At 46.1% G+C, this 26,130-nt stretch overlaps 2 protein-coding genes across 11 annotated transcripts in view; one reads left to right on the top strand and one right to left on the bottom strand.

Moving 5' to 3' along the window:
* DHRS7 (dehydrogenase/reductase 7) lies at window positions 1-22,472 on the top strand. Of its 2 annotated transcripts, none has more exons than XM_083737616.1 (7): window positions 1-927; window positions 11,293-11,445; window positions 13,888-13,994; window positions 14,955-15,194; window positions 15,994-16,116; window positions 18,631-18,846; window positions 20,628-22,472. In XM_083737616.1, the coding sequence occupies exons 1-7, from the start codon at window positions 792-794 to the stop codon at window positions 20,661-20,663; spliced, it is 1,011 nt and encodes a 336-aa protein (XP_083593742.1). In that variant the 5' UTR covers window positions 1-791; the 3' UTR covers window positions 20,664-22,472. The 2 variants fall into 2 exon arrangements, with proteins under 2 accessions (XP_083593742.1, XP_083593743.1); XM_083737617.1 differs by having other exon boundaries at window positions 777-1,650; window positions 11,202-11,445.
* The window catches only part of PCNX4 (pecanex 4), a 25,524-nt gene continuing 21,784 nt past the window's right edge, over window positions 22,391-26,130 (bottom strand). For all 9 annotated transcript variants that reach the window (XM_083731633.1, XM_083731635.1, XM_083731629.1 and 6 more), the window contains 2 exons: window positions 24,518-24,704; window positions 22,391-23,138 (listed from right to left, as the gene is read on the bottom strand). In XM_083731633.1, coding sequence (XP_083587759.1) covers window positions 22,887-23,138; window positions 24,518-24,704 — 439 coding nt within the window. In that variant the 3' untranslated portion in view covers window positions 22,391-22,886. The remainder of the gene's footprint in view (window positions 23,139-24,517; window positions 24,705-26,130) is intronic.

Raw genomic sequence — 26,130 nt, 5'->3', positions numbered from 1 at the left:
AACATCTCTTCTGCGCAGAGAATTGCCCGTGCTGGAAGGGGCTCAGCAGAAGGTGCTTGTAGATGCAATTTAAGTGTATTTAAAATTGTTGAAAACAACACTGGCATCATCTGGCACCACAGCCCCTAGAAATTACCAATATATGAACATAGGGAAGTCACCAAGTTTATTGTTCTAGCCAAAAGCCATTAACATAAGCCATGGGTGGCCATCAACGCTTTGTGGTCCCTTTTCTTCATCCTGACTCTTCCAACAGTGGATGCTCACACGCGCGCTGATATTCCGAGAGCGAGAAAAACATTTCTGACAGCAAGAGCTGTTCGGCAGTGGAACGGTCTCCCTGGAGAGGTGGCGAACTCTCCTTCCTTGAAGGTTTTTAAGCAGAGGTTGGATGATCATCCGTCATGGGTGCTTTAGTTGAAATTCCTGCTTTGCAAGGGGCTTGGACTAGCCTAGAAGACCCTCGGGATCCCTTCCAAGTCTCTGATTCTATGTTGTGAAAGCCACAGGAACAGGCCAAGCCGGGCTCCTTCCCTAGGCAATCGGAAACCTTCCACGCCTCCAGCCTCTGCACAGAATGCCGCGCGCAACGAAGGGGGCGGTAGCCACTTTCTTGGAGAGAACCGCGCGCGGCAACTCCACCCCTCCGGGGACGGCTCAGCCCTGTATGGGGCCTCTTCGGAGCCACGGCCACTCCCTGCTGGCAGAGAAGGGCGGCCCCTCTCGCCTGGCTCCGTCCCCTCTGCCTCTTAAGGGCGGCGGCGGCTGCCTGTCGCGCGCTCTTTCTCGCCATGGTGTGCTGGGGTCTCGTTTGCGCCCTGGCGGCGGCCGGCCTCCTGATCTACCTGATCATCAATCTCGCCATCTGGCTCCGAGCTGACAGCGACCTCACCGTGTGGGCGGCGGAATGGTGGGGCAAGAAGCCGGGTAAGCGGCGCGCCGGGCCCGAGGCGCTCTGGTTCTCTCTCCGGAGCGCGCTTTGCGCTCCTCCTCTTTCGCCTTCTTCGCTTCCCCTCTCCGTGTGGGACGTGGCAGGACGTGTCCAAACACTTCTCCATCCCTGAACGCAGAGAGCTGCCCTGCTCGGAGTCAGGGGTAGCCAACGTGGTGCCCTCCTGGATGGCCTGGGTCAAAATGATCAACGGGTAGCGATTTTGCGCGCTGGAGTTGGGCGACATCTGGAGCGTACCAGGATGGCTAACCTCCCAGTCTGCGCCCACTTGCAGCGGTTCTCTGCAGGGAAGCTCTCCAAATACACCTGTTTTTAAGCTCTGGGTAGCAAAGCACAAGTTCACGTGTATGCGTGCCCTGTGATCATGCGTATGTGTAATTGCCCAGAAGTGTTGCTCCCTTGCAGGCGAGGGAGTGGAGCAGGTTTGGTTTGCAAACTTACCAACTTTCAGCAGCTAGGTATAAACCCTGCTACCTGAGGCTGGTGGGAAGTGCAATCGGGAACTAATTTGGCAAAAGCTGGCCTGCCTACAGCAATTTTCTAGGCACATTTTTTTTGAGATTAAGTGGGGCAACATGGGTGTGTCCTTTCAGCTGGAAAGCAACTGCAAGGAAGCCTAATGGCTATGATACAGGAACTGTGGTTTAGCAATCAAGGACTAATTAAGACTCTGGGCAACACTGTCAGAACAAAAATTTGTTTGCGCCACACGGAATTTTTTTAAAAAATAAGAAACACCTTGGAAAGCAAGAAGAAACAACTCCCAGTGGCACTTGATTTTGAAAAGATATCTATTCATATTCGGCAAATATTTTATATTTTGATTTGCCCCGAAGGGAAATGCCTTTATGCACACATCCGCTAACACTGTCCAAGTCACCCTTCGTCAGTTGCTGCTTTAAAAAAATCTGGGCAACCTGCAATCTTGCTTAGCTTGCAATCTTGCCTTGTCTTTTCCGCACAGCAACCAGCAATAGAGGAAACAATTGGTGCAGCCACAGGACTGGGAAGGGTTTGGTTTCATAGTGTGAGATCAAGTTTTGGGATAGGCCTGTGGGTTTGAGCTTGCTGTCAGGTGAATCACAGAGTTGGAAGGGACCACGAGGGTAAATCTGGTCCTATTGGGGTCATCTAGTCCAACCCCCTGAGATGCAGGTATCTTTTTGCCCAAAGCGAGGCTCAAACCCACAACCCTGAGATTAATAGTCTCATGCTCTACTGGCTGAGCTATGTGAGTAGTGAAGTGTGTTTCTGTGAAATCAAACCACCCCATAGCCTGATTCAATACATGGATTACTCAGAATTAAGCCCACTGTTCTAAATTAGAAGGCTTTGTGTGTTCATCCTGTGTGTATACATGTGTATCTTAAAAACAAAACAAACCATTCCGCAGCAGAGTAGCTGCTTCCACCATGTAGTCCAGGGGTAGGGGAACTTGGTGTCACCCGGATGTTGCTGAACTCCAACTCCCATCAGCCCCAACCCACAAAGCCAGTGGTCAGGAACAATGGGAAATGTAGTGTGGCGCTGTGGGTTAAACCACAGAGCCATGGACTTGCTGATCAGAAGGTTGGCGGTTCGAATCCCCGCAACAGGGTGAGCTCCCATTGATCGGTCCCTGCTCCTGCCAACCTAGCAGTTCGAAAGTACGTCAAAGTGCAAGTAGATAAATAGGTACCGCTCCACCGGGAAATTAAATGGTGTTTCCGTGCGCTGCTCTGGTTTGCCAGAAGCGGCTTAGTCATGCTGGCCACATGACCAGGAAGCTCTCTCGGCCAATAAAGCGAGATGAGCGCCGCAACCCCAGAGTCAGACACGACTGGACCTAATGGTCAGGGGTCCCTTACCTTTACCTTAATATCTGGAGGGCCATTGGTTCCCCAGCTCTGACATAGTTTGTTCACTGTACAGTGGTACCTTGGGTTGCAGTCGCTTCAGGTTACAGACTCTGCTAACACAAAAATAGTGCTTCAGGTTAAGAACTGCTTCAGGATAAGAACAGAAATCGGGCTCTGGCGGTGCAGCAGCAGCAGGAGGCCCCATTAGCTAAAATGGTGCTTCAGGTTAAGAACAGTTTCAGGTTAAGAACGGACCTCCAGAATAAATTAAGTTCTTAACCAGAGGTACCACTCATTTCAACAACATGGATTTAAAAAGAAAGAGTCCAGCAGTGAAAGAGAAATGTCCAAAATTTGGGTGATGGCTAACCCTGAATAACTACTGCCCTCCATTCCTGGACTTGGGGTAGAATTCAGCGTAGCCCTAGCAGCCTTTCTCAAACTTGGGTCCTCAACTGCTGTTGGCTACAACTCCCTTAATCCATGACCACTGGTACTACTAGCTAAGGATGATGGGAATTGGAAAAACTGGGGACCCAAGTTTGAGAAACACTGCGAGGAGATTGCTTTCTCAACGCAAGCTATTCTGCTTGCCTGATGGAACAACCTCTCCTTTCCTCTCCCAGCTACTGGGGGGGGGGGGGTTCCCCGATCCTCCAGAGCAGATTTGGGGGGAGGTAGGAGGGCGTGCAGGGGGAGGAGAGGGGAAAAGCCATGTTGCACTAGTGGGAGTCCTTGTTCTGTTTTCTGCTAACGGAAATGAGTAGTTGAATCTGGCTCGTGGTTACTATTTTAGTCACAACCCCTACGAAAAAGGAATCTACACTCCAGTACTGGAAAGAAAAATGTATATGGAGAAAGCACGTTTTTATGGACCTTTAATCAATTGGTTGTATGTACATTTAAGGGATAATAACCCGTTCCTTTCCAGGAGGGTTAAATAGGTAAAAAAAGGTAAAATATTATATTGCTATTGTGCGCGTTTTAACGCTATTGCAAAACATACTCAAAAGTAAGGCCTATTGCATTCAATGCGAGTTACTCAAAGGCAAATGGGGTTAGGATTGCAGCCTAAGGGGGGAAATCTGGAAAAAATCTGGGAAATCACAAAAAGTGATTGTTGGAGCCAAAGGAACAGCGTATGCCAGACAATTTGCAAACATCTGTGAAGGACAAATGCTTGCATGTGTGCTTCTTGGCAGCTGTTGCCGTGCTGGAAAATTCTGCTACCATCTTGCACAACTCGGAACCCTCCAAGCTGAATGTTACTCGAAAATTGCATCCTGTCTAGGCAGGGGCATTCCTAGTCACTTGACAGTTGGGTACAAGTCCACAGATCTGCGTGTGCTGATTTAGATATGCATTTATGCCCACTTACGCAGATTTTCAGAGAGGAAATCCCAACTCTGGCTCTTAGACCTCACTCTGAATTACCGTATTTTTCGCCCCATAGGGCGCACCTAGTTTTGAGGGGGGGAAATAAAGGGGAAAAAATTATTTCCCCCCCCAGGCGCGGGGCTGGGGTGGGCGAAGCCCAAGCTTCCCCCGACCCCAGCCCCCAGAACAGGCTGCTATCCGCAAGCCTAGGGAGCCATGCGGGAACTCCTGCGGGCTCCCCGGGCTTGCGGATAGCTTCCTGAAACCCGGAGAGCGAGAGGGGTCGGTGCGCACCGACGCCTCTCACTCTCCAGGCTTCAGCGAAAGCCTGCATTCGCCCCATAGGACGCACAAACATTTCCCCTTCATTTTTGGAGGGGGAAAAGTGTGTCCTATAGGGCAAAAAATACGGTACATATGGTGCCAGCAGGAATTTTGCAGGTCCTGGTGCTAAAGGCATAAGACAGAACTCTGCTGAATCAGCCCAAAGGCCATCTGATCTGGGATTCTGTTCACAAAGATGCAGCTGTAAACTGGCGGAAGTTGCTACACCCCTCAGTTTATTTTGGTTGCTCTTTGCTTTTCCAACACTACAATATCCTTTCGGAGGTATGGTGACCAGAACTGTACGCACAAGTACAGCTGCAAGTGTCAAGCTGATCTTAGGGACAAGTTACAACTTTTTTGCTGGAAGACCAGCCGTTCCGCATTTGAGTTAAGAACTCCTTCCGTGGATGATTTGTTCCTTTTTAATTTCTCAATAAGGCCTAGAACATCATTTCCCGTCATCACCTTTTGCCTCTGTCCCTTAGGCTCTCTTCTTGATAAAGTTAGCTTAGGTAAGGTATCTGCCCTACATCTCTCACTGTGAAGACAGATGCAAATACATTGGCCCGAATATAAGCCGTGCCTGCAAATAAGCCACACCTTTAAAATTCAAGGAGGGAAAAAATAAAAGAAGACAATACGTGAATATAAGCCGCTCCCTTAAAATTGGGTTACAGGCTGAAAATTGCTGCGGTTGGTAGAATTGTAACTCTGAGCCAATTTTTGTAAGGTCACAAATTTAAGCCGCACTTGTAACTTTTCATAGTCGGAATTTGGAAAAAAAAAGGTGCAGCTTCTATTCAGGCCAATATGGTAATTCATTCAGGATCTCTGAAGTCTCCTTCTAACTCCCTTTTGGTCCAAAGATCCAACTGCCTAGCTGGTTTCCTAATGCATTAAATGTGTTTGTTTAGTGGTGCTCCTCAAATTTATTTATTGCCTCCCTTAGTATCCGCTGCCATTTCTGCAGCAATTTGTGTTCCTTGCCTCTACCAGCTTCCTTGACTCTATTCATTAACCTTGCTGGCATCTGCTTGGCCCTGGTGGTAGCTTTCCTGATCTCTGCAACTGATGCGGGGTGGAAAACTGCCGGAGAATAGGGAAATCAGCAAAAAAAAACCCAACCTTCCATTTTGTTTGTGGGTGTCTCTATTGGATCAAAAGCCTTTTCGTATCTAGTCAAATGCCCCTCTTTCAGAGGGGAGAATGTGTTGTCTTGGTATCTATTACTTGGGTATGTTCCTTCTACATTGGCTCTTGTAACCTGTAGCCAACAATGTCCCTTTGATTTGTCTAACCCCGCCTCCCCCAATCTTTCACCCTCCAGATGTTCTGAGCTCCATTCTTATCTGTGCTGAACCAGACGGAGCAATTGCAGAAACCGCCTCCTTATGGCTGGCTAGCTGTTGAGCTCTTTGCTTTTAAAAAGCAGTCGCAACGTGCTTGTCTTTATGACGGTTGGATTGTAAATTGTAGACAGAAGGAGATTGCGGCCTTCTGGGGTAACAATACCACAGAGGGCTGGGACACCTAACGTCAGGGCTAGACCCGCATCCTCTTGCGAAAATAATCCTGAAATGCAGTTGCACTGCAACTCTCAGATCTGTACTGCAGGCTTACATTGGCTGTGTATCAGTTTCACTAATACTTTCCAGCAAAGGTGATAGGCAATTGCAGTTGGGTGAAATGAGAGCTGGACCATAAAGAAGGCTGATCACCGAAGAATTGATGCTTTTGAATTATGATGCTGGAGGAGACTCTTGAGAGTCCCATGGACTGCAAGAAGATCAAACCTCTCCATTCTGAAGGAAATCAGCCCTGAGTGCTCACTGGAAGGACAGATCCTGAAGCAGAGGCTCCAATACTTTGGCCACCTCATGAGAAGAGAAGACTCCCTGGAAAAGACCCTGATGTTGGGAAAGATGGAGGGCACAAGGAGAAGGGGACGACAGAGGATGAGATGGTTGGACAGTGTTCTCGAAGCTACCAGCATGAGTTTGACCAAACTGTGGGAGGCAGTGGAAGACAGGAGTGCCTGACGTGCTCTGGTCCATGGGGTCACAAAGTCGGACATGACTAAACAACTAAACAACAACAACGAAGCCCAACAGCTACCGTTACCTGATTTAGCCAGCCGGTCAGAGCCATTCCCAGGGTGTGGCCGCTGTCGCATTCTGACAGCTTCTGGGAGCCACAGGTGAGACCTGAGTGCAAGAGGGGGACCAAAGGTGGACAAAATACCCCAAAAGATCATGATATGTCCTCTACCAGAGGTACTAGCCTTTTCCTAACACCCCAAACTCCAGAATAGGCCCTCAGATACTCTCAAACATATCCTGAATACATCTCTTCCACCTTGAAATTTCTCTGCTGGGTGTCAAGGGCCTTTGTGCAAATACAATTGCATCTAATCTTAATTGCCCAAAGGCAAATGAGGACATCACATAATCACAACATTTGTTTTGTAAGCAGCAGCCCAGGCAGGGGAGTAAGGGGAAATAATTAACCCTTTCTCTCCCAGCTGCCATCGCCTCTTTGAATTTTTGCCTTTCCAGGGACTATCCCTTTGGCGGCAATGGAAGCTTCCCGTGAAATGCAGGGAGAGAGAACTATGTTTCTCCTCCGAACTCCCTACAATCCCCTCCTGCAGCTGCTCTTTACATAAACTAAAAAGAGTGCACGTTCCATTTATTTATTTATAAAAAATATTTGTATACTGCTGCATCATTTTTAAAAAAAATCGAAGCGGTTTACAGCAATAGCAACATAAAACTGCGCAATAAAAATGCCATTAAATAGTAAAAAAAAAAAAAAAACAACATCCATTAACCCTTGCAGAAGGATGTAGTATTCACTGCCTTCATGGACCTGGCAGAATAGAAATATTTTCAGCAGGCATTTAAAAGTTGGCACAGAAGGTGTCTGCTGAATCTCCATTGGCAGGATGTTCGACATGACACTAAAGACCCTGTTTCTTGTTGCAAAATGAGCCTCATCAGCTTGGGGAACAACCAACAACAGCGCTTCTGCAGATGATCTCAGACGGACACAATTTTGCTGAGATTCCTGCATTGGAGGGGGTGGACTAGATGCCCCCCGGAGTCGCTTCCAACTCTACGATTCTGTGAACCTCACAGGCTATATTGCTCTTAAAAAAAAGTGCTTCCTCCATGTAAAAAAACCCCCAAAATGTCCTTTTATACTAGAAGGGGATGAGTTCTATAGTCTTCTCTTCAGGGTTAAGGGTTTAGGTCACAAGCAGGGGGTTGTGTGTGTGTGTGTGTGTGTGTGTGTGTGTGTGTGCGTGCGTGTGTGTGTGTGTGTAAGGGAAATGTGGGCCGACTCCTTGTCTCTGGAGTGCAGTCCATGACTGTGCAAACGGTGTTTCGTTCGCCTTCAGACCTATGTGAAACAATTGAGAGAGCACCTACATGGTATCTGTTGCTAAAGAGAAGCCCAGGATGAAGAAAGCGATTTAGCAAGGAATCCCTTTGTTTGCCTTGTCGCTTGCAATTTCTGAGAATTTGGTGAGCACAGAGTTCTTTCTGTTGATGCAGCAAGGGAGCTTCGTTTGTGCAAGAACACAGAAGTTTATGTTGCGTGGAGTTGACTTTCTTCCGTTGCCTACAGATAAACTGGATCTTGCTTGGCCAAAACCGCCTTATTCATTCATTCATCTATCTATCTATCTATCTATCTATCTATCTATCTATCTAATATCTCTCTCTCTCTCTCTCTCTATCATCTATATCTATCTATCTATCTATCTATCTATCTATCTATCTATCTATCATCTATCTATCATCTATCTATCTATCATCTATCTATCATCTATCTATCTATCATCTATCTATCTACAGTGGTGCCTCACAAGACGAAAATAATTTGTTCCGCGAGTCTCTTCGTCTAGCGGTTTTTTCGTCTTGCGAAGCACGGCCATTAGCGGCTTAGCAGATTAGCGCTTAGAAAAAGGGGGGGGGGGAGGGAAAAAAACTCTCAAGAACTCGCAAGACGTTTTCGTCTTCGAAGCAAGCCCATAGGGAAATTTGTCTTGCGAAGCACTTCAAAAACGGAAAACTCTTTTGTCTAGCGAGTTTTTCGTCTTGCGAGGCATTCGTCTTGCGGGGCACCACTCTATCTATCTATCTATCTATCTATCTATCTATCTAATCTATCTATCATCTATCTATCAATGAAACATATCCTGCTTGCTTCCTGGGGCTCTCAGGGCAGCTAAGAAGCCACGATACAAAAAACAGCACTTCAACAATAAATTATAAGGTATTTCCCAAAGAATGAAATCCCCCTATAAAGAATGAAAAGCTCAAATTGGAAAGCATGTGTGTGCCTGCTAATGAAAAAAAGAGTTTGTGGCACGTTTAAAAGACAAAAAAGTTGCAGTTTAAACCACGGGTAGCCCATGTGTGATGTCCTCAGATGTTCCTGAGCTAAAACTTGCATCATCCCTGACCAGTGGCCATGTTGGCTGAAGGGATTGTAACATCTAGCAACATCAAGTCAGCAGCACATGGGCAACGTCTTGTGGAAGCATTTATGGTGTAGATCAGGGGCAACTGACATAGTGCCCTTCAGGTGTTGCTTGACTACAAAGCCCATCATCCTTTTGACTTCAACACCCATCATCCTTGGCCATTGGCCCTGCTGGATGGGGCTGGTAGGAGTTGGGAGTCCACAATGGCTACCCCCTGGTCTAGATGAAGTAGACAGTAGCCCATGGAAACTGATTTATATCATAAATCTGTTAAGTCACAAGACTCCTTGTTGTTTTTCCTAAACCAGTCTAGGGAGTTTGCCCTAAAGAAAGAACAAAACTGCCTTAGCAAAAACAAATACTTGCTGCCTGCCGAAAAAACCAGCCTGTACCTGAATCAACCGATTCAAGTTACAAGGAAAGAGATTCCAACTAAACACGAGGAAGGACTTTCTGACAGTAAGAGCTGTTTGGCAGTGGAACAGACTCCCATGAGAGGTGGTGGACTCTCCTTCCTTGGAGGTTTTTAAGCAGAGGTTGGATGGTCATCTGTCCTGGAGGCTTTTAGCTGAGATTCCTTTCATTGCAGGGGTCCCTTCCAACTCTACAAATCTATGATTCTGTGTTGCTACCTTCCAACCTCAATATTTATTAGTATTCTTCCTAGGGATAGTGAGTGCAATGATCTAAATTTGTATCTTCGTGTGTGTGTGTGTGTGTGTGTGTGTGTGTGTGTGTTTCTTTTTTCATTTAACTGTATTTGTCAGGGACGCAGCGGGAGCGCAGGGAGGGGAGGAGATGGAGATCCGAGGGGAGCGTAGAAGAGGACAGTAGCCCGAGAGATTCCATGAGCCTCTCCAGCGAATCGGAAGATTCACAGAAGGGGGCGCCGGTGGCCAGGGCAAGGGGGCCCCCAAGGGGGACACCCCAGAAGCAAGGGGCCAGCGGGGACTCCCAGAGCAGCAGTTGGAAATCAGGACCAGCTTCCCCTCCAGAGCGTAGTGGGGGGGAAGAGTCCCAGGTATCAGGGCCAGCGTATTCACCACCAGCGAGAGAAGATGAGTCAGGGTTGACCACGCCTCCATCGGAGAGAGAGGGAACGGTCGAGAGGAAGGTTACCGGCTACGCGCACGCGCCAAGTTCAAATGTACAGGCGAGCGGCACAGCAGGTAGCCCGGATAGGGAACCAGGTCCTAAAGCCCGCCGGAAGGAGGGGCAAGAATCAGGGGGGGGTCAGCGTCAGAAGAGTCCAGAAAGGATGAAACCCCAGCGGGCAGGAGGGCCCAGAGGAGGAAGGAGCTAAGGAAGAGGTGGAGGAAGGCTAGGGTCTTAAACTGGTGTCAGGGGGGAGGAGACTCAGACGGAACTTCGCCGGTCTAAACTTTAAGACGTAGAGCAGCACGCTCCGGCTTTGAAATGGAAACTGAACTTCAATAAAGACTTTTGTAAATAACTACAGCCGGGCGTTGGTCCTTTGTGAGCTGGGACCTAGGGCTCTGACAGTATTATTTGCATTTTATTTCTTTAATATGTTGCTGAAATGTGTTGATATTATTTTTAAACAATAACAATAATAATTTATTTCTACCCTGCCCATCTGACTCGATTTCCCAGCCACTCTGGGAGGCTTTCAACAGAACGTTAAATAACACAATACAACATTAAACATTAAAAACTTCCCTAAGCAGGGCTGATGTCTTCTAAAAGTCGGGTAGTTGTTTAATTCCTTGAAGGGAGGGCGTTCTACAGCACGGATGCCACCACTGAGAAGGCCCTCTGCCTGGTTCCCTGTAACCTCACTTCCCACAGTGAGGGAACCACCAGAAGGCCCTCAGAGGAGGACCTCAGTGTCCGGGCTGAACAATGTGGGTAGAGATTCTCCTTCAGGTATACTGGGATAAGTATAAGTGTGTGTGTGTGTGTGTGTGTGTGTGTGTGTGTGTGTGTGTGTGCACCCAACCCCATTTATATACAGTGGATGCTCGGGTTGCAAATGTGATCCGTGCAGGATGCACGTTCACAACCCGTGTCTGCGCGTCTGTACACGCGTGGGTTGCGATTCGGCGCTTCTGCGCATAATGTGATTTAGCGCCTCTGCGCATGTGCGACCGCTGAAACCCGGAAGTAACCCGTTCCGGTACTTCCAGGTTTTGGCAGCCCGCAACCCGAAAAAATGCAACATGAATCATCTGTAACTCAAGGTATGACTGTATAGGGGTGGGTGCATGCACACAAAAATTCACCAGCCAAAGGTGCCCTGATGAAAAGACACCTCTTTAAATTACTGCATTCCTTCCTTCCGACAGAAAAGGAGCTGTCTGGGAAAGTTGTCTGGGTGACAGGAGCCTCCAGCGGAATCGGCGAGGAGATGGCTTACCAGCTGGCAAAGATCGGCTCGCCACTTGCGCTCTCAGCGAGAAGGGAGAACGAGCTGGAGAGAGTGAAAAAGAAGTGCATCGGTAGGATTTCGTTATCTTGAAAGCTTGTCTTTTATTTTGCTTTTAGAATATCTGTGCCTGCAATCCCCCGCTGCAAGTGGGAAACCGTATTCTATGCATGGCAGAGGGTTGCTCTAGGTGATCCATTGGGTCCCTTCCAACGCACCTGCCAATCAAGCATCATCATATGCTGTTATGTCAAAGTTGGCCCACGGGCTTTCTCACCCCTGCCCTGGGCCACCATTTCCTGTACACCTGCGCATGATAAAAGCACCAAGAGAACGCCGTTTTGCCCATCTTAATGTCGAAGAAGGTTGGTGGGGATTGAAGTTTGCTTCTATGTCCAGATATTTAGGACCTAACTGGTTAGGCGCAGGGCTTTTTTCCCCAGCCAAAACATGCCAGAGCTCAGTTCCGACACGTCCCAGGTGGGTGCCATTGCAGCTGACGAAGGAGGCATTCATTGTGAGTTCCAGCACCTCTTTTTCTAGAAAAATAGCACTTGGTTAGGTTTTTAAACACAAACGCAAGCATACTGAATTGTGCCTGGAAGCCAGCACAGATAAGGCCTCCCCTTGATAATTCTTAGGATTTGCCTTGCCCCTGAATATTAATCCAAAATTTGGGGGGCATTCTCATCCCACTTCTCCCCTGAAACATATAAAAAAAGTTGGGGGGGTGAATACAGCATGCCTGCAATTTATGCACATTTAACTTGTGTGCATTCAGCTTTATGCGCTTGGCAATAAAATAAGAAGGGGACAGAAATAGGGTGGGCATCCAGGAAAAAAGCCTTCAGCGATCCCACCTCTCTTTGCACCCAATGTGTTTTGACTTTATGCAATTTTGGTTTTAGGAACAATCCATTCCCCCTGAGTAAGTTGGGGGCTTCCTGTGCTTGAACCCCGAATGATGGTTTAACTGCTCTTTTAACTGGCAACCAAATGGTTTAAATGTTCCATCTATTGAACCCTTGCTGAGCTTGAGCTAAGCAGCGATGTTGCGTAGTTGTACTGCTGATGCAACACACCCTTTGTTCCTCGCACCCACCTTCCCCCATTATTAAAGCATTGCCAAGTGGGGGAGAGGTTGTCAGCTACTTCTAACAGTGGCATCTTGCCACAAAACAGGGGTTATTGTTTCCAAGGTCACAGTGATGGGCAGTTTATCTGTGGCAAAGGTTGTAGTCTTGCAGTGCTAGAGCCGCTTTTGCAAACCAAGCACAGCCCACGTCATATTTGCTCAGCAAATGAAGGAAACAAGGTCCACGCCAGTTTTGCTTATGGAGAGCATTTAGGGATTTAATCATTAACAAGTCCTATTAGATGTTGTCCAGGGCTCCTGGATTCCAGTGTATAACCGATGGAAAGGAGAGATCAGGTCAAATGGATAGACAGCATTTGAACGTCACAGGGGTCATTTTGCTTGCAAAAATACGAGGTCCCCGCATTAGCCTTCATGATTATCCATTAACGACGCAGTTTACAATCTTTTGTTCTCTGTGGGAGGGGAGGGGGAGGCTGGCCTTGCAGCAATGTAGAGCATTAAAAAAAATGCAGAGCTGATCAAAGGGTTCCTTCATGTGCCCGCCAACCGTTTGCAAACCCTGAAAATACCTGCATACAGTTCAGTATAGAAATAAATTGAGAAACCTTTAAAGGCTGATTACCGTATTTTTCGCTCCATAAGACGCGGCCAGTCAGTCCCTTCTCCCTCCTCGTAGAAAAGCCTGCGGGCTTTTGCAGGAGGTGGGAGAATTGCCGTAGTCGCACGCAGCCTCTCCCGGCCGGAGGGGCTGCGTGCGGCTAAAGAAGCCAAGACAGTCCCTTCTCGCTCCTGGGGAAAAGCCCGCAAGAGCCTCACAGAGCTTGTGTGCAGCTCTTGGGGGCTTTTCCTGCCTGCCTCCCCCCTGCATTAGCTCCATAAGATGCACACACATTTCCCCTTACTTTTTAGGAGGGAAAAGGGGCGTCTTATGGAGCGAAAAATACAGTAGGTGCGCCTTATGGTCCGGTGCGCCTTATGGAGCGAAAAATACAGTATGTTTTAAGATGGGGGAGCTTTAATACTAAACACCCAAGGACTCCTTTCCTGCAGAAAACTAAACCAATATACTAAAGTGTATTAATTTAACCAGCGTATCTTTTGCGTTCCCAAGTCATGTTACAGCTTTTTGGAATTTGAAAGCTGGAAAATTTAACACGCCTTTCTGTCCTGGTCATCATTTGGACAGTGCAGAGCTGGTTTGACCAATAATTTAAGGCCGCTCCCAATGTTAGCATGACCTGCCAGAGGTCATGTGCAATCTGCATGGTGATTCTGTGGCCATGTGAGCGCCTCTTGCATCCCAAGATCTGTGGGGCTAATGAAACAGAAGAGGAAGGGTTGTTTACCACTGTTTCTAAATGGTTCCTCTTCTTCCTTCTTTCCTCTCCCCGGCTTAAAAAAAACCCACACATTTAGAGATCAGCAGCCTCACTGACAAGGATATCCTCATTGTGCCACTTGACTTGACTGACAGGAGTGCCCACGAAGCAGCGACAAAAACTGTCCTGAAGCATTTTGGAAAGGTAAGTTGGACTTTACTCAGTGGATTGGAGGGAGAGGGAGGAGCCGCAGGGGCACCTGCCTTGGCCGCAGTTTGCAAAGGGGCAGAAAATGGGTGTCAAAGGTCATTTGTTATAAAATGTGGAGCAGTTTGGCATTCTTTAAGCTGGTGGATGAAAAGCCAGTTCTTCATGAGATATCCGAAACTGGTTTTAAAAGCTGTCGTAAGCAGCATGAGGGGGCTGCTGTTCTAGAAACTTGAACCCAAAGCCCCTTTCGGCACATGGAACTAGTCATGCAGTTGAGATCCTGAGTTCAGTTTAAAAATAATAAAAGTATTTATATCCGGTACAGTGGTACCTCTGGTTACAAACTTAATTCATTCCAGAGGTCCGTTCTTAACCTGAGCTACCACTTTAGCTAATGGGGCCTCCCGCTGCCGCCGCACCGCCAGTGCACAATTTCTGTTCTCATCCTGAGGTAAAGTTCTTAAACCGAGGTACTACTTCTGGGTTAGCGGAGTCTGTAGCCTGAAGTGTTTGTAACCCGAGGTACCACTGTATTTATATATCAGAATTTGCAAGCAGTGTACATTAAAGCACTCTTGACGCCTTGTGGAAAAAAGAAAGTAACTTTTGTAGTTAGGAAAGTAAAGATGCTCATTGCTGTTTTACCTCCCTTTCAAAAAACCAGAACAAATGTTCAGTTAAGAGCAGATACAGCCTAACCTTCATGCAAGCTTTGCGCAAACAAATCAGAATGAATGCTCAATAAATAAGTCTTTGGGACAGCCCCTAGGATTACCTAATTCAGCATGCTTATTTTCCTTTTACTTAGTAAAACAAAGCTGAAAAATTTGCAACTTTGCAGTTGGTATCTGTCTTTTGAAAGGGGAATTCCCCACAGAAAAATCAAGTTTCGGGGGGGGGTTCCCCACCCTGTATCCTTACAAATGCTTAACTTTTCCCCTCTTGTTCCCAAAGATCGACGTCTTGGTGAACAACGGCGGCCGTTCCCAGCGCTCCCTCTATGTAGAGACGTCCGTCGATGTCTACAAGGCTATCATGGAGCTCAACTACATTGGCACCATCTCCCTAACGAAATACGTCCTGGACCACATGATACAGAGGAAACAGGGAAAGATTGTCACCATCAGCAGTGTGATGGGCATCATGGGAGCTCCCTTGGCCACCGGCTATTGCGCCAGCAAACACGCCTTGCAGGTAAGGGTTCTCTTCCGGCCTTCGACTGCCCGCAGCTTGCTTTGGAGACTCTTATCTCTGCCATGGACTCACTAGGTGGCCTTTGGCAAATGACTCTCTCACAGACTTGGTCCCCCTTCCCCAGTGGCGTGCGGTCAGTGGACTAGGCTAGTCCTCTAGATGTTCCCCTGGTACCTCCTTCCCCAAGCCCAAGAAGCTTCTGCCCAGTTTAGGGAGGGAAGTGTGATGCTCATTCATGCAACATAATAATAGTAAAATTGTATATATAGCCCGCCCTCCCCAGCTGAAGCCGGGGATGTTGGGGATTAATTTTGAGACCTTCTACATGCACAGAAGGGACACAGGTGGCGCTGTGGGTTAAGCCTAGGACTTGCCGGTCAGAAGGTCGGCGGTTCGAATCCCCACGACGGGGTGAGCTCCCGTTGCTCAGTTCCTGCTCCTGCCAACCTAGCAGTTCGAAAGCATGTCAAAGTGCAAGTAGATAAATAGGTACCACTCCGGCGGGAAGGTAAACGGCTTTTCCGTGCGCTGCTTTGGTTCGCCAGAAGCAGCTTAGTCATGCTGGCCACATGACCCAGAAGCTGTACGTCGGCTCCCTCGGCCAATAAAGCGAGATGAGCGCCGCAACCCCAGAGTCCCTTTACCTTTTTACATGCACAGAAGATGCTTTGCCACTGAGCTATGGCCCTTGGTGCACCCCAGTGCAGGTTATCTGAGATTCCTAAGAGATTCCGTCCTGTTTGAGCTTGGGGGGGAAGAAAGCTGGTACTTTAACTGTCAGGCTCTTGTTGTTTCCCAGGGCTTCTTCAACTCTCTCCGACCTGAGCTCACTGATTATCCTGGGATAAGTATAATTAACATCTGCCCGGGGCCTGTGCAGTCACAGATCATACAAAACGTCTTCACTGAAGATATTGCAAAGGTAAGAGAGGTTGAGATGATTAAAGGACCGTGTTAACTGGGATTAGAAGAGGCCGTGAAATCAAAGAAATCTGCTGTGTGCAGAGTTGGATATCACCTAGAGTTGTCACTAAATATTTACAAAGCTAGTTTATTAAGTAGTTTAACCTAGAAGCCTCATTGAATTGAATAGGACTAACCTCTGAGCAGACATGGTTAGGATTGCACCGCAAAACGTTATTCCTCATAAATTGATAACTCACCGCTTATTAATCGAAGCCAGAACAACAAAATCACACAAGGTTCTTCATGAATGGATTCCAGTCTCTAGGTGGCTTCATATTATCCTCCTTGGAAGCACAATGGAAACAAAATATTTTTTTTAAAAAAGACCCGCAGCATCTTGTCTGACATCTTCCAGGTAAAGAAGGTACAGCCGTCCCGGGACTGTACCACTTCAGGACACGGGTGGGGCAATCATGTCTCCGAATGCTCCCCCACATTTCCCCCCCAAATGTGCCTACACATATAGGAAACTTGCAAGTCTAGAACAAGCTTAGGCTAGCCAATGCGATGCTCTCCAAATACAACTCCATGCTAGGGGGAGTTTTGTGTTTTTGTCAAGTGTTCTGTGCAGTGCTGAATTTCGTGTCCCACTATGTTTTTTAAAAAAAGGAGTGGGTTTTGAAAGGCCAAACACAGTAGCCTTCACAGGGGCAACCCTGGTTTGCCGCTTGCATAGATCTTCTTTTGTCTTGCTGGCTATTCTGTAATCCTCTGGCAAAGCCAAACTCTTATGTAGTCATAGCCCGTAACTCCAAATTGCTCCGGTTGGCTTCTCATCCACTTTTGTTTTTTTGAAAGCAAGAAACTTTCAGGCTGCAAAGCTGTTTCTTCTTAAAATTCAACGGAGCACCAATCGCTCGCAGTGACTGAATTTATGATTAATGTGCCTGAACACGGTCCAGATAAGTAAGCCTGAAAGAGTTCGTGCCAAGCCTTTTCAGACAATAATATCTCAGCTCAAGTAAGCCAGGACATTGTTAAGGTAGCTTTGTGGCCTACTCAAGCTGCTCATAAGATAGTGATCCAGTTTAGGGGAACAGCTTTTTCTATTAACTCGGAGTCACACAATCTAGGCCTCTTTCCTCATAAGCCCCTGCCCCAAACTCAGCATAATTCTTCCCATGAATACTTGACACCCCTTTCGGCTGTCCAGAACTCTCCCCGGCTTTTAGGCCCCAGGTCTCCACACTGCGTCCCCCTCCCACTAAGGCAGGGATGGGAACACAGAGATTATGGGAGTTGGGAGTACAACAAGGTCTAAGGCATCAGAGATTCCTTAACCGTGTCCTAGGGGTTGCCTTCAAAGATACATCACACACAGAGACTTTGTTAGAAAGATGAACACGCCTTGCTGAGCAAGCACACAGCCCCTTTGTTTACGATGGGAACATAAAAACCAGATCTTTGCTTACTAAGATGAGAGATTGTTTGTTTATAAAGATTTATATTCTGCCCCTCGCCATTAGCGATCTCAGGGCAGGTCAAAACAATTTAAGACGCAAAGAAAGCAAAAAAGTACACTTAAAAAATCATACCAGTCCATCTATTAAACACGACAAAGATAAGATTGTCCAAATGTGGTCACTGTAATAAATTCATCGGGTGTACTGTGAGTTCTTGCTTGATTAAAACGCAGCATAAATGGGCAAGGGCAAAATGCCACATTTTCTACTCTTAGCACAGACACAGCTTTCTGAAAGTGGACTGGCATATGGTTATATCAATGCCTCCACCTTGGGGGCAGCATGGGCCAATTCCCATCCAGCTCACCTGCCTCCTAGCTCACACCTGGCACAGGTGTGGCAAACCTATCTGGCCTGGCCAGTTAGATCTTACACTGTAAGGGGGGCGGGAATTATAATTTATCTTAAAAACCACTGTAAACAGTTAAAACGGTTAGTAGGATTGGAATAACACTTGCAGTTTACTGGTGAATTTCGGACAAAATGGAGATGTAAAATATTTGGATTATTATAAAAGATGCAGGAGGAAATGACTAACAATAGGACCCACAAAGGGGAGGAGCGATGTTCAGGAGATTCTATGGAATCTTGCTTTTAAGTTGTATGTTGTATATGTGATTGTAAAACGGCAATCTGAAAAATCAAATACCGTATTTTTTGCTCTATAAGACTCACTTTTTCCCTCCTAAAAAGTAAGGGGAAATGTGTGTGCGTCTTATGGAGCAAATGCAGGCTGCGCAGCTATCCCAGAAGCCAGAACAGCGAGAGGGATTGCTGCTTTCACTGCGCAGCGATCCCTCTTGCTCTTCTGGCTTCTGAGATTCAGAATATTTTTTTTCTTGTTTTCCTCCTTCTCTAAAAACTAGGTGCGTCTTGTGGTCTGGTGCGTCTTATAGAGCGAAAAATACGGCAAATAATTAAAAAAGAAAGATCTTATGTGGCAAACCACTCTGTGATCCTCCCTCTCCAGCTTACTCTCTTCCCTAACCCCCTGCTTTCCCATCCAGGCAAATGCAAACGTTGGGGATCAGTCTCACAAAATGGAGACCGGCCGTTGTGTGCGACTAACACTGATCAGCATGGCTAACGATATAAAGGAAGCCTGGATTAGCGACCATCCATACCTGGCAGTCTGTTACCTCTGGCAATACACACCTACCTGGGCATGGTGGTTGTTGAACCGCATAGGAAAGAAGCGAATTGAGAATTTCAAAAAAGGAGAGGTATGTCCTTCAAGCAAGAGCTGTTCTTATGTCCCGTTATCACTCTAGCCCAGGGTTTCGCAAACTTGGGTCTCCTCCTGCTGTTTTCGGACTACAAGTCCCATCACCCCTGGCCACTAGGGATGATGGGACTTGTAGTCCAGCAAGAGCTGGAGATACCCAAGATTGGGAAACTCTGCTCTAGCCTATTCAGCCAGAAAAAATGTGTGTTGAAGGGCTTTGAAGGCTGAGTCTTCATTTGCCCCCTTGCAGTGCATTGTCTCAACCCACTTTGTGGCTGCTCGCTGCTCATCCTCTATATGGGCCAAAGTGTTCAGATCAGTCGGCTGCACGGCCAGGGAAAAAACAATGCTGTCCAGGGTTGTAAAGACTGCGGAGAGAATAACTGGGTGCACTCTTCCCACCTTCGATCAAATCTATGCTGCCAGGTGCCATAAGAAAATAGCGCAGGATGGTACGCACCCCGGAAATGATCTCTTTCAGCTTCTGCCTTCTGGAAGAAGGTACAGGGTTATAAAGACCAGGACTAGCCATCTGAGAAACAGTTTCTACGCAAATGCAATTGTGGTTCTAAACGCAGCATTAGGGGTCTCTATAGTATAGTGTATAGTATAGTATAGTATAGTATAGTATAGTATAGTATAGTATAGTATAGTGTATTTTAAAATGGGGTTTCAGAGTTTTTAGGGGTTTTTTAATGTTTTATGTAGTTTTTCAATTTCATTGTTCTATATGGGACAATGACAATAAAGATATCGTATATCATTTTATTGGAGGGTTTTAAAATGAGAAATAAGCAGGATCCAGTTTCATGCTGTTTGCCAGAAGAGGTGGAAGAAGCAAGATCAGAACAAAAGGCATCCTCTCACATCTCTGCCTTTGCAATATTCATTCAGGTTCCCAGAGTGTATTTTCAAAAGCTGTATGGGGAGGAAGAGGGGAGGGGCAGGTGGCCCAACCCTTTGGATCCTTCCTCAAGTTATGCTCTCTTAATCCCATGATGCATTAAAGCTATTAGGCAGTGAAAGTGGTCCTATTTCCTACAGCCCAGTCGGAGGAGTGTTAAAATGTTTTTGTTCTCTGTAACCCACCCAACTGATTGGGTTGCCCCAGGCACTCTGGGCGGCTTCCAACAAATATAGAAGCATAATAACATTTTAAATATTTAATCAAACATTAAAAACTTCCCTATGCAGGGCTTGTCTTCAGGTGTCTTCTAAAAGCTGTAGATAGATAATTTATTACGATCAGAGACCAGCTTATAAAAGAGCCAGTATGGTGTAGTGGTTAAGAGCGGTGGACTCGTAATCTGGTGAACTGGGTTCGCTTCCCTGCTCCTCCACATGCAGCTGCTGGGTGACCTTGGGCCAGTCACACTTCTCTGAAGTCTCTCAGCCCCACAGAGTGTTTGTTGTGGGGGAGGAAGGGAAATGAGAATGTTAGCCGCTTTGAGACTCCTTAAAAAGGGAGTGAAAGGCGGGATATCAAATCCAAACTCTTCTTCTCTTCTTCTTTATATTTATCTCCTTGGCATCTGAAGGGAGGGTATTCCACGGGGTGAGCGCCACTGCTGAGAAGGACCTCTGTCTGGTTCCCTGTAACCTCACTTCTTGCAGTCAGGGAACCACCAGAAGGCCCTCGGAAGTGGACCTCAGTGTCCGCGCTGAGCAATGGGGGTGGAGATGCTTCTTCAGGTATACAGGGCCTCTCCTTCGGGTATACTTAAGTATAAATGAAATTAAGAGCAGTCTGAACTAAGTTGTGCTTTTTGTTAATTGCAGGACGCTGATATTTCTTACTACAAAAAATCTTCTTAAAGGAGCATTGCGTTCTCCTTTTCACCAATACCAGCATAAGGAGGAGGAAGAACCCCTGCTTTAAGCACACATTCTTTTTTGAGGATAAGGAATGACGTTATAATATGTAACCCATACCTGTTCCACTATAGTCTCTTGAATAAAAAATGATTTTATAACGCTTGTTGATACTGTAGTGTGGTTAGCCACCAAGAACCTTTACTACCTGGCCTTTCATGGTGCTATCTTCTGCTGTATGCTAGGGGGACCATTCAAATCTACACCCCATCCCAGTGTCTTCTCAGGCCCTGCCTTAATGTCGTTAGTGACTCATTTACTGTTTTTGCATCTTGCTTCATTTCAAGACCTCAGGATACGAAAAAGAATGTTAATATATGCGGGTGTCTCTCTCCAAACAATGCACTCTCAGGAAAACGTTTGTTAGGCGAGCGCTTGCATAAAGTCAGCCATTTCCATTGATTCCTATGGGGAAATTTCTAATGTGTTCCTGACCATGGAATTTTCACCTCAAGATGATTGGAGGGGGCAGGGAATCTGGAAAACCCTCTGAAAGCTTGCGAAAGGCAAACAAGGAAGAGGGGTGGGAAAGCTCTTTATAGTTGTCCAATCCCCCTTCCTGCCTTGTTCTGGTGAAATGGCTGCTATCTACCAGCAAAACACAAATAAGTAAGGCTCGTTTAAGGCTGCTTGTTTGTTTAAACAGGTCTGGCTGTTTGGATATCTGAATCTGCAGTGTGTATAATGAGGTTTGGGTACTAATTCCTCGTTTTTAAGATGAATTTTTGCATAACGAGCGTTTGGATAGTGGGACCTGCAGGTACACAAAAAGGACCAAGCTTTTATCTACCACCTCCATTCTCTTACTGAATGCTACTAAGGCAGTGCTGTGTTCTTAAAGTGGTTTTCGCTATATTTACATTTATAAAGAAAAGTACTTTGGCGGCAGTTAGATCTCATGTTGACTTTTAGCCTGGCTTTGTCCCGTGTGGTGACGAGATCCAAAGCTGCTTCAAATTAAAAAGATTAATTCAAATGAACCTTAAACATAGCTTGATTATAGTTAGTAAAAACTTGATTATAGTTAGCAAAAACAAAGGTTCATGAGCTTACGCATTGAAGCTGGCTTCTTTCTGCTTTTCATCATCAAGGCTAGCCGTTCAAACAACGCGGCAATCTGCTGTTAATTAGAAGCAGAAATTTCAGAGCTCCTTTCTGTGGGTGTGCAGGAAGGAAGGGGGAGGAGAGAGATTGCATGAAAGGGGCAGGTGGTTTAGGTTGCTTATGAAGCCTCCTTTGTGCTTTGGCTTAAATGGGACACCTAGTAAGTCTCATGCCAAAATGTAAGTGGAAGAGCAGGATGGGAAGATACTGAAAGTTAAAGGACAATTCAAACTAATGCTAAAATGAAGCAAAACGAGGTCGGAAAGCCTTTTCTACCCCCCCGAAATCCAGATGTTCATTTCCATGTTCTACAGCAGTCATTCTAAAGCACTCTGAGGCACGAAATATTACATGAGATTTGTTTTTTCACCTTGCAGGGTACAGGTAAAAACCTGGGTTTCAAACCTCTCCTTGCTTATAGGAATTTTGGTCCCAATGATTCCAGTGTTATCTAGAGATGGGCACATTAGCAGAGCGAGCTTTTCCACTTGCCAGGCTTATTGCACCATGAGACTGTTTGCACCAAAGTAAGAGTATCCGACTTGCTATATTTGAAAAGAACTCGCTGCAGGCTGAACAGATGTATTATTGAGTGTTTCTTCAAGTATTGCTTTGACAATGCAAATAAAGCTATACAATATAAACAAATGATAAAATCCAAGTGTGGTCTTTCAAAATCGGGGGGAAAGCTTTCATCCTATGTACATTTTTGTACTAACCTGTGGTTTCAAAGTACGTAAGCTGTGACCTGCCTTCTAATGCAAGTCACCTGTCAAGCTACTGATTTTTCATTTAAAAAAACAACAACCTCGCAGAATACATCAATGAGCTTACTGCCTGCTTTTAAGTCTTCTCCCAGCATCTCCCTCCATCAGCCCAACAAGGATCAGAGGTTCAGACATCACTGGGGCTGAAAGAGACACGTTCATAATATTCCTGCCAAAAAAAACGGCCTCTTCTGCTGCCACCAACATCTTTGGCAACTTAAGTTTTCCTTGCTGCAAGAGTCAAGAAAATTAATGCAGTTTTTCTTTAGGAAACCAAAGGGCCAAGGGTCAAGTTCTAGAGCAAAGGTACATGGAGAGGTTCACAGGAATAAACTGGGTAGCCCAGGGGAGGATCTGCTGCTTGTATGGTCAGGTTCCTCAAGAGGACAGGATGAGCTTGGATACTGTAGCGTTCCTCGTCGTCGTTGGTGGCATAGAGCAGCTCCCAAGAAAGGTTTGCCCACTGCCCTCTAACAGCTTCGCTGTTCAGTTTCCCCACTTGCACTAGGAATTCCTGAAGGGTGAGGACTCTGCTGGTATAAACTCCCTGAAAGACAAGGCACATACAGTTATACCTCAGATTACAGATGCTTTGGGTTGCGCACTGCGCTGAACCCGGAAGTACCGGAAGGTTACTTCCGGGTTTTGTAACCCGGAAGGTTACTTCCGGGTTTTGGCGCTTGCGCAAAAACACGGAATTGCACTTTGCGCATGCGCAGAATTGCAACCCATGCGTGCGCAGACACGGCACTGTGGGTTGCGAACAATGCAGGTTGCGAATGTACCTCCCACACGGATCACATTCGCAACCCGAGCGTCCACTGTATGTGGGAAATTAGCGCTCTTGTGTATTGCTGACAGCAGATTCTGGCCCATCAGAGGCTTGTCGTTGGAATGGGGAGAATCATAGAATCATAGAGTTGGAAGAGACCACAAGGCCATCGAGTCCAACCCCCTGCCAAGCAGGAAACACCATCAGAGCACTCCTGACATATGGTTGTCAAGCCTCTGCTTAAAGACCTCCAAAGAAGGAGACTCCACCACACTCCTTGGCAGCAAATTCCACTGTCGAACAGCTCTTACTGTCAGGAAGTTCTTCCTAATGTTTAGGTGGAATCTTCTTTCTTGTAGTTTGGATCCATTGCTCCGTGTCCGCTTCTCTGGAGCAGCAGAAAACAACCTTTCTCCCTCCTCTATGTGGCATCCTTTTATATATTTGAACATGGCTATCATATCACCCCTTAACCTCCTCTTCTCCAGGCTAAACATGCCCAGGGAGGAAGGCCAATCAAATATTCTAGAGTTTAGGGTGGGGGACACTTCAAAGTAGTGTGGGAGATGGTGACGGGGTTGCAGAGTGAAGGACCATAGCTCAACGGCAGAGCATCCGCTTTGCATGCAGAAGGCCACTCCTTCAACTCCCAAGATCTCCAGGTAGTGTTGGGAATGTCAAACCCTGGAGAGCCACTTCTAGTTGGTGTACACACTACTGAGCTAGGCAGACCAAACTCTATATAAAGCATCAATATTATTATTATTATTATTATTATTATTATTATTATTATTATTATTATTATTATTTATACCCCACAGATGGAAAAATTTGCTGAGTCCCTTTGGAAGTGCCCTTCGGAAGCAGAGGAACATCCTTGGATATAATCCAAGGCCATAAAATACTTTACAAGATTATTAACTGAGTAAAGAAATTGGTTGTTTCATGCCCCCAAGCCAGTTACAACAGCTGAATCATAGTTTTGGATTCAATTAATAGATTTGTTGTCCAATAGCTACATCTAATTCAAGCACATTGATTGGGTCTAAAAAGTTCTTTTGAACTGTTTTCAATTAACACTCCTTAAAAAAAAAAAGCAACATTCTTGTGCCTAGCAGCAAAATTCAAGCATAAAAAATAGAAAAACCACTTACCATATTAGGGTCATGCCCCAAGGAAAAAAGATATGGCTTTTCTCGTAAAACAGCTTGCTGCCACTTTTCTTCAGACACCAGTCCAATGTACCAGTCGTTCTCATATTCTTCAAGACAGCTTAGCAGCTCTTTGAAACTTTCCACTGGTCCCAGACTTGCTTGGTCAACCAAAAGCTTAACTGTGTATCTGCAAGATAAACCATGTAAGGACCAGTGCACAATGTGTAGATCTATAAAGCTACATAAGAAAGAATGCCTATAACGACACCCTGGGAACACTCATGTGTGGCTGAAGCCACAGCTAGATTTGCCTAGGATTAATTATGAGATTAATTATGCATTAATCACACAATAAGGTTATGTCTGCATCTGCTGATTTGGGGTAGCTCATTCATGGTTTTCCTATACTGTCTGGCAGTAGTTCCTGCAAAAACCCTTTAAACGCTCTTTGGCTAGACTGCACATTAGATGGTAAGAGGGCTACTGGATCAAAACCAATTTTCGAAGAAATATATTACAGCTTTCTATCCAAGCAGCCGCAGAGGGCGATTGCAGCCGCTCTGCCACACATGGCTTAACTCATTTACTGAATGGTTCTGTTTTAAGTAAAAGAAAAGAGACATCCTTCAGCATGCAGTCCATTCTATAACTTTTCCTGATTAGCATTCTTACTCATGGCTTCTTAAAATGTAAAGGCCAGAGCCTCTTGAGAACAGGTCATGAGCCTTTTAACGATGCCCTTGTGATTTCAGGGTCCCGCCTCACTCAAAGAATACTGGAATCTTGTAAATTTCCCCAAGAGACACACCCTTAGTTTTTATCTCCAGTGCACAGTCTAGATTTATGCAGTCCATGGTGTCCCCAGTAAAGGAATGCAGATTCTTTTAAGGTTTGCTCAAGACTGTATGTACTGACCAGGAAATGTGCACAAGTGTTTCTTCATGGACAGATTATGTGCATTCTCTATAACCCATGCTGAACGTGCACAGTGGCACATTAGTGATTCGGCTCATAATACTATTACTCTCTCTCTCTCTGTATGTTTGTGAATGCACAGCTTTATAGTAGGGGTGGCTAAGGCCCAGTCTGGAGGCCCAACGCAACCCAAATCCATTTTTTCTGCTCCCCCCAAAACCCCATTTTTGGAGGTAAAAGAAAAAACAATGTAATAGCACAGAGAGGGGGCAGTGGAGTCCAGTACCCAATGCAGAAGCAACTCACCCCATCCCCAGTCATTGTTTATTGAATTCACATCCTGCTCTTCCTCCCAAAGGAGCCCAGGAAGGCAAACAAGTGATAAACATAAGATACCTTGTAAACAATTGCAATACAGATATCAGGCCGAGTTCAAGGTGTTACTATTAGTATATAAAGCCCAGTCCTTGCTGGACTGGTCATGTTGTGTGGATGCCTGATTATAGTCTTCCAAAGCAACCACTCTATTCCAAACTTAAAAATGAAAAGTGTAATGCTGGAGTGCTTCTTCTCTACTTGGAAAAAAAGAGGGTAAAACTACAGAAGGTAAAAGCGGAAATCTCTCATAGGAGCTGTAAGGCATGGCCTAATTGAGATACAGAAGGCTGAAAGTGCTGAGCTCTAGAAAGAGGAAAATA

Source organism: Podarcis gaigeae, assembly GCF_964106915.1.
Source record: "Podarcis gaigeae genome assembly, chromosome: 1".
Classification (NCBI taxonomy): Eukaryota; Metazoa; Chordata; class Lepidosauria; order Squamata; family Lacertidae; genus Podarcis; species Podarcis gaigeae.
This window is presented reverse-complemented; position numbering and strand designations above follow the sequence as displayed.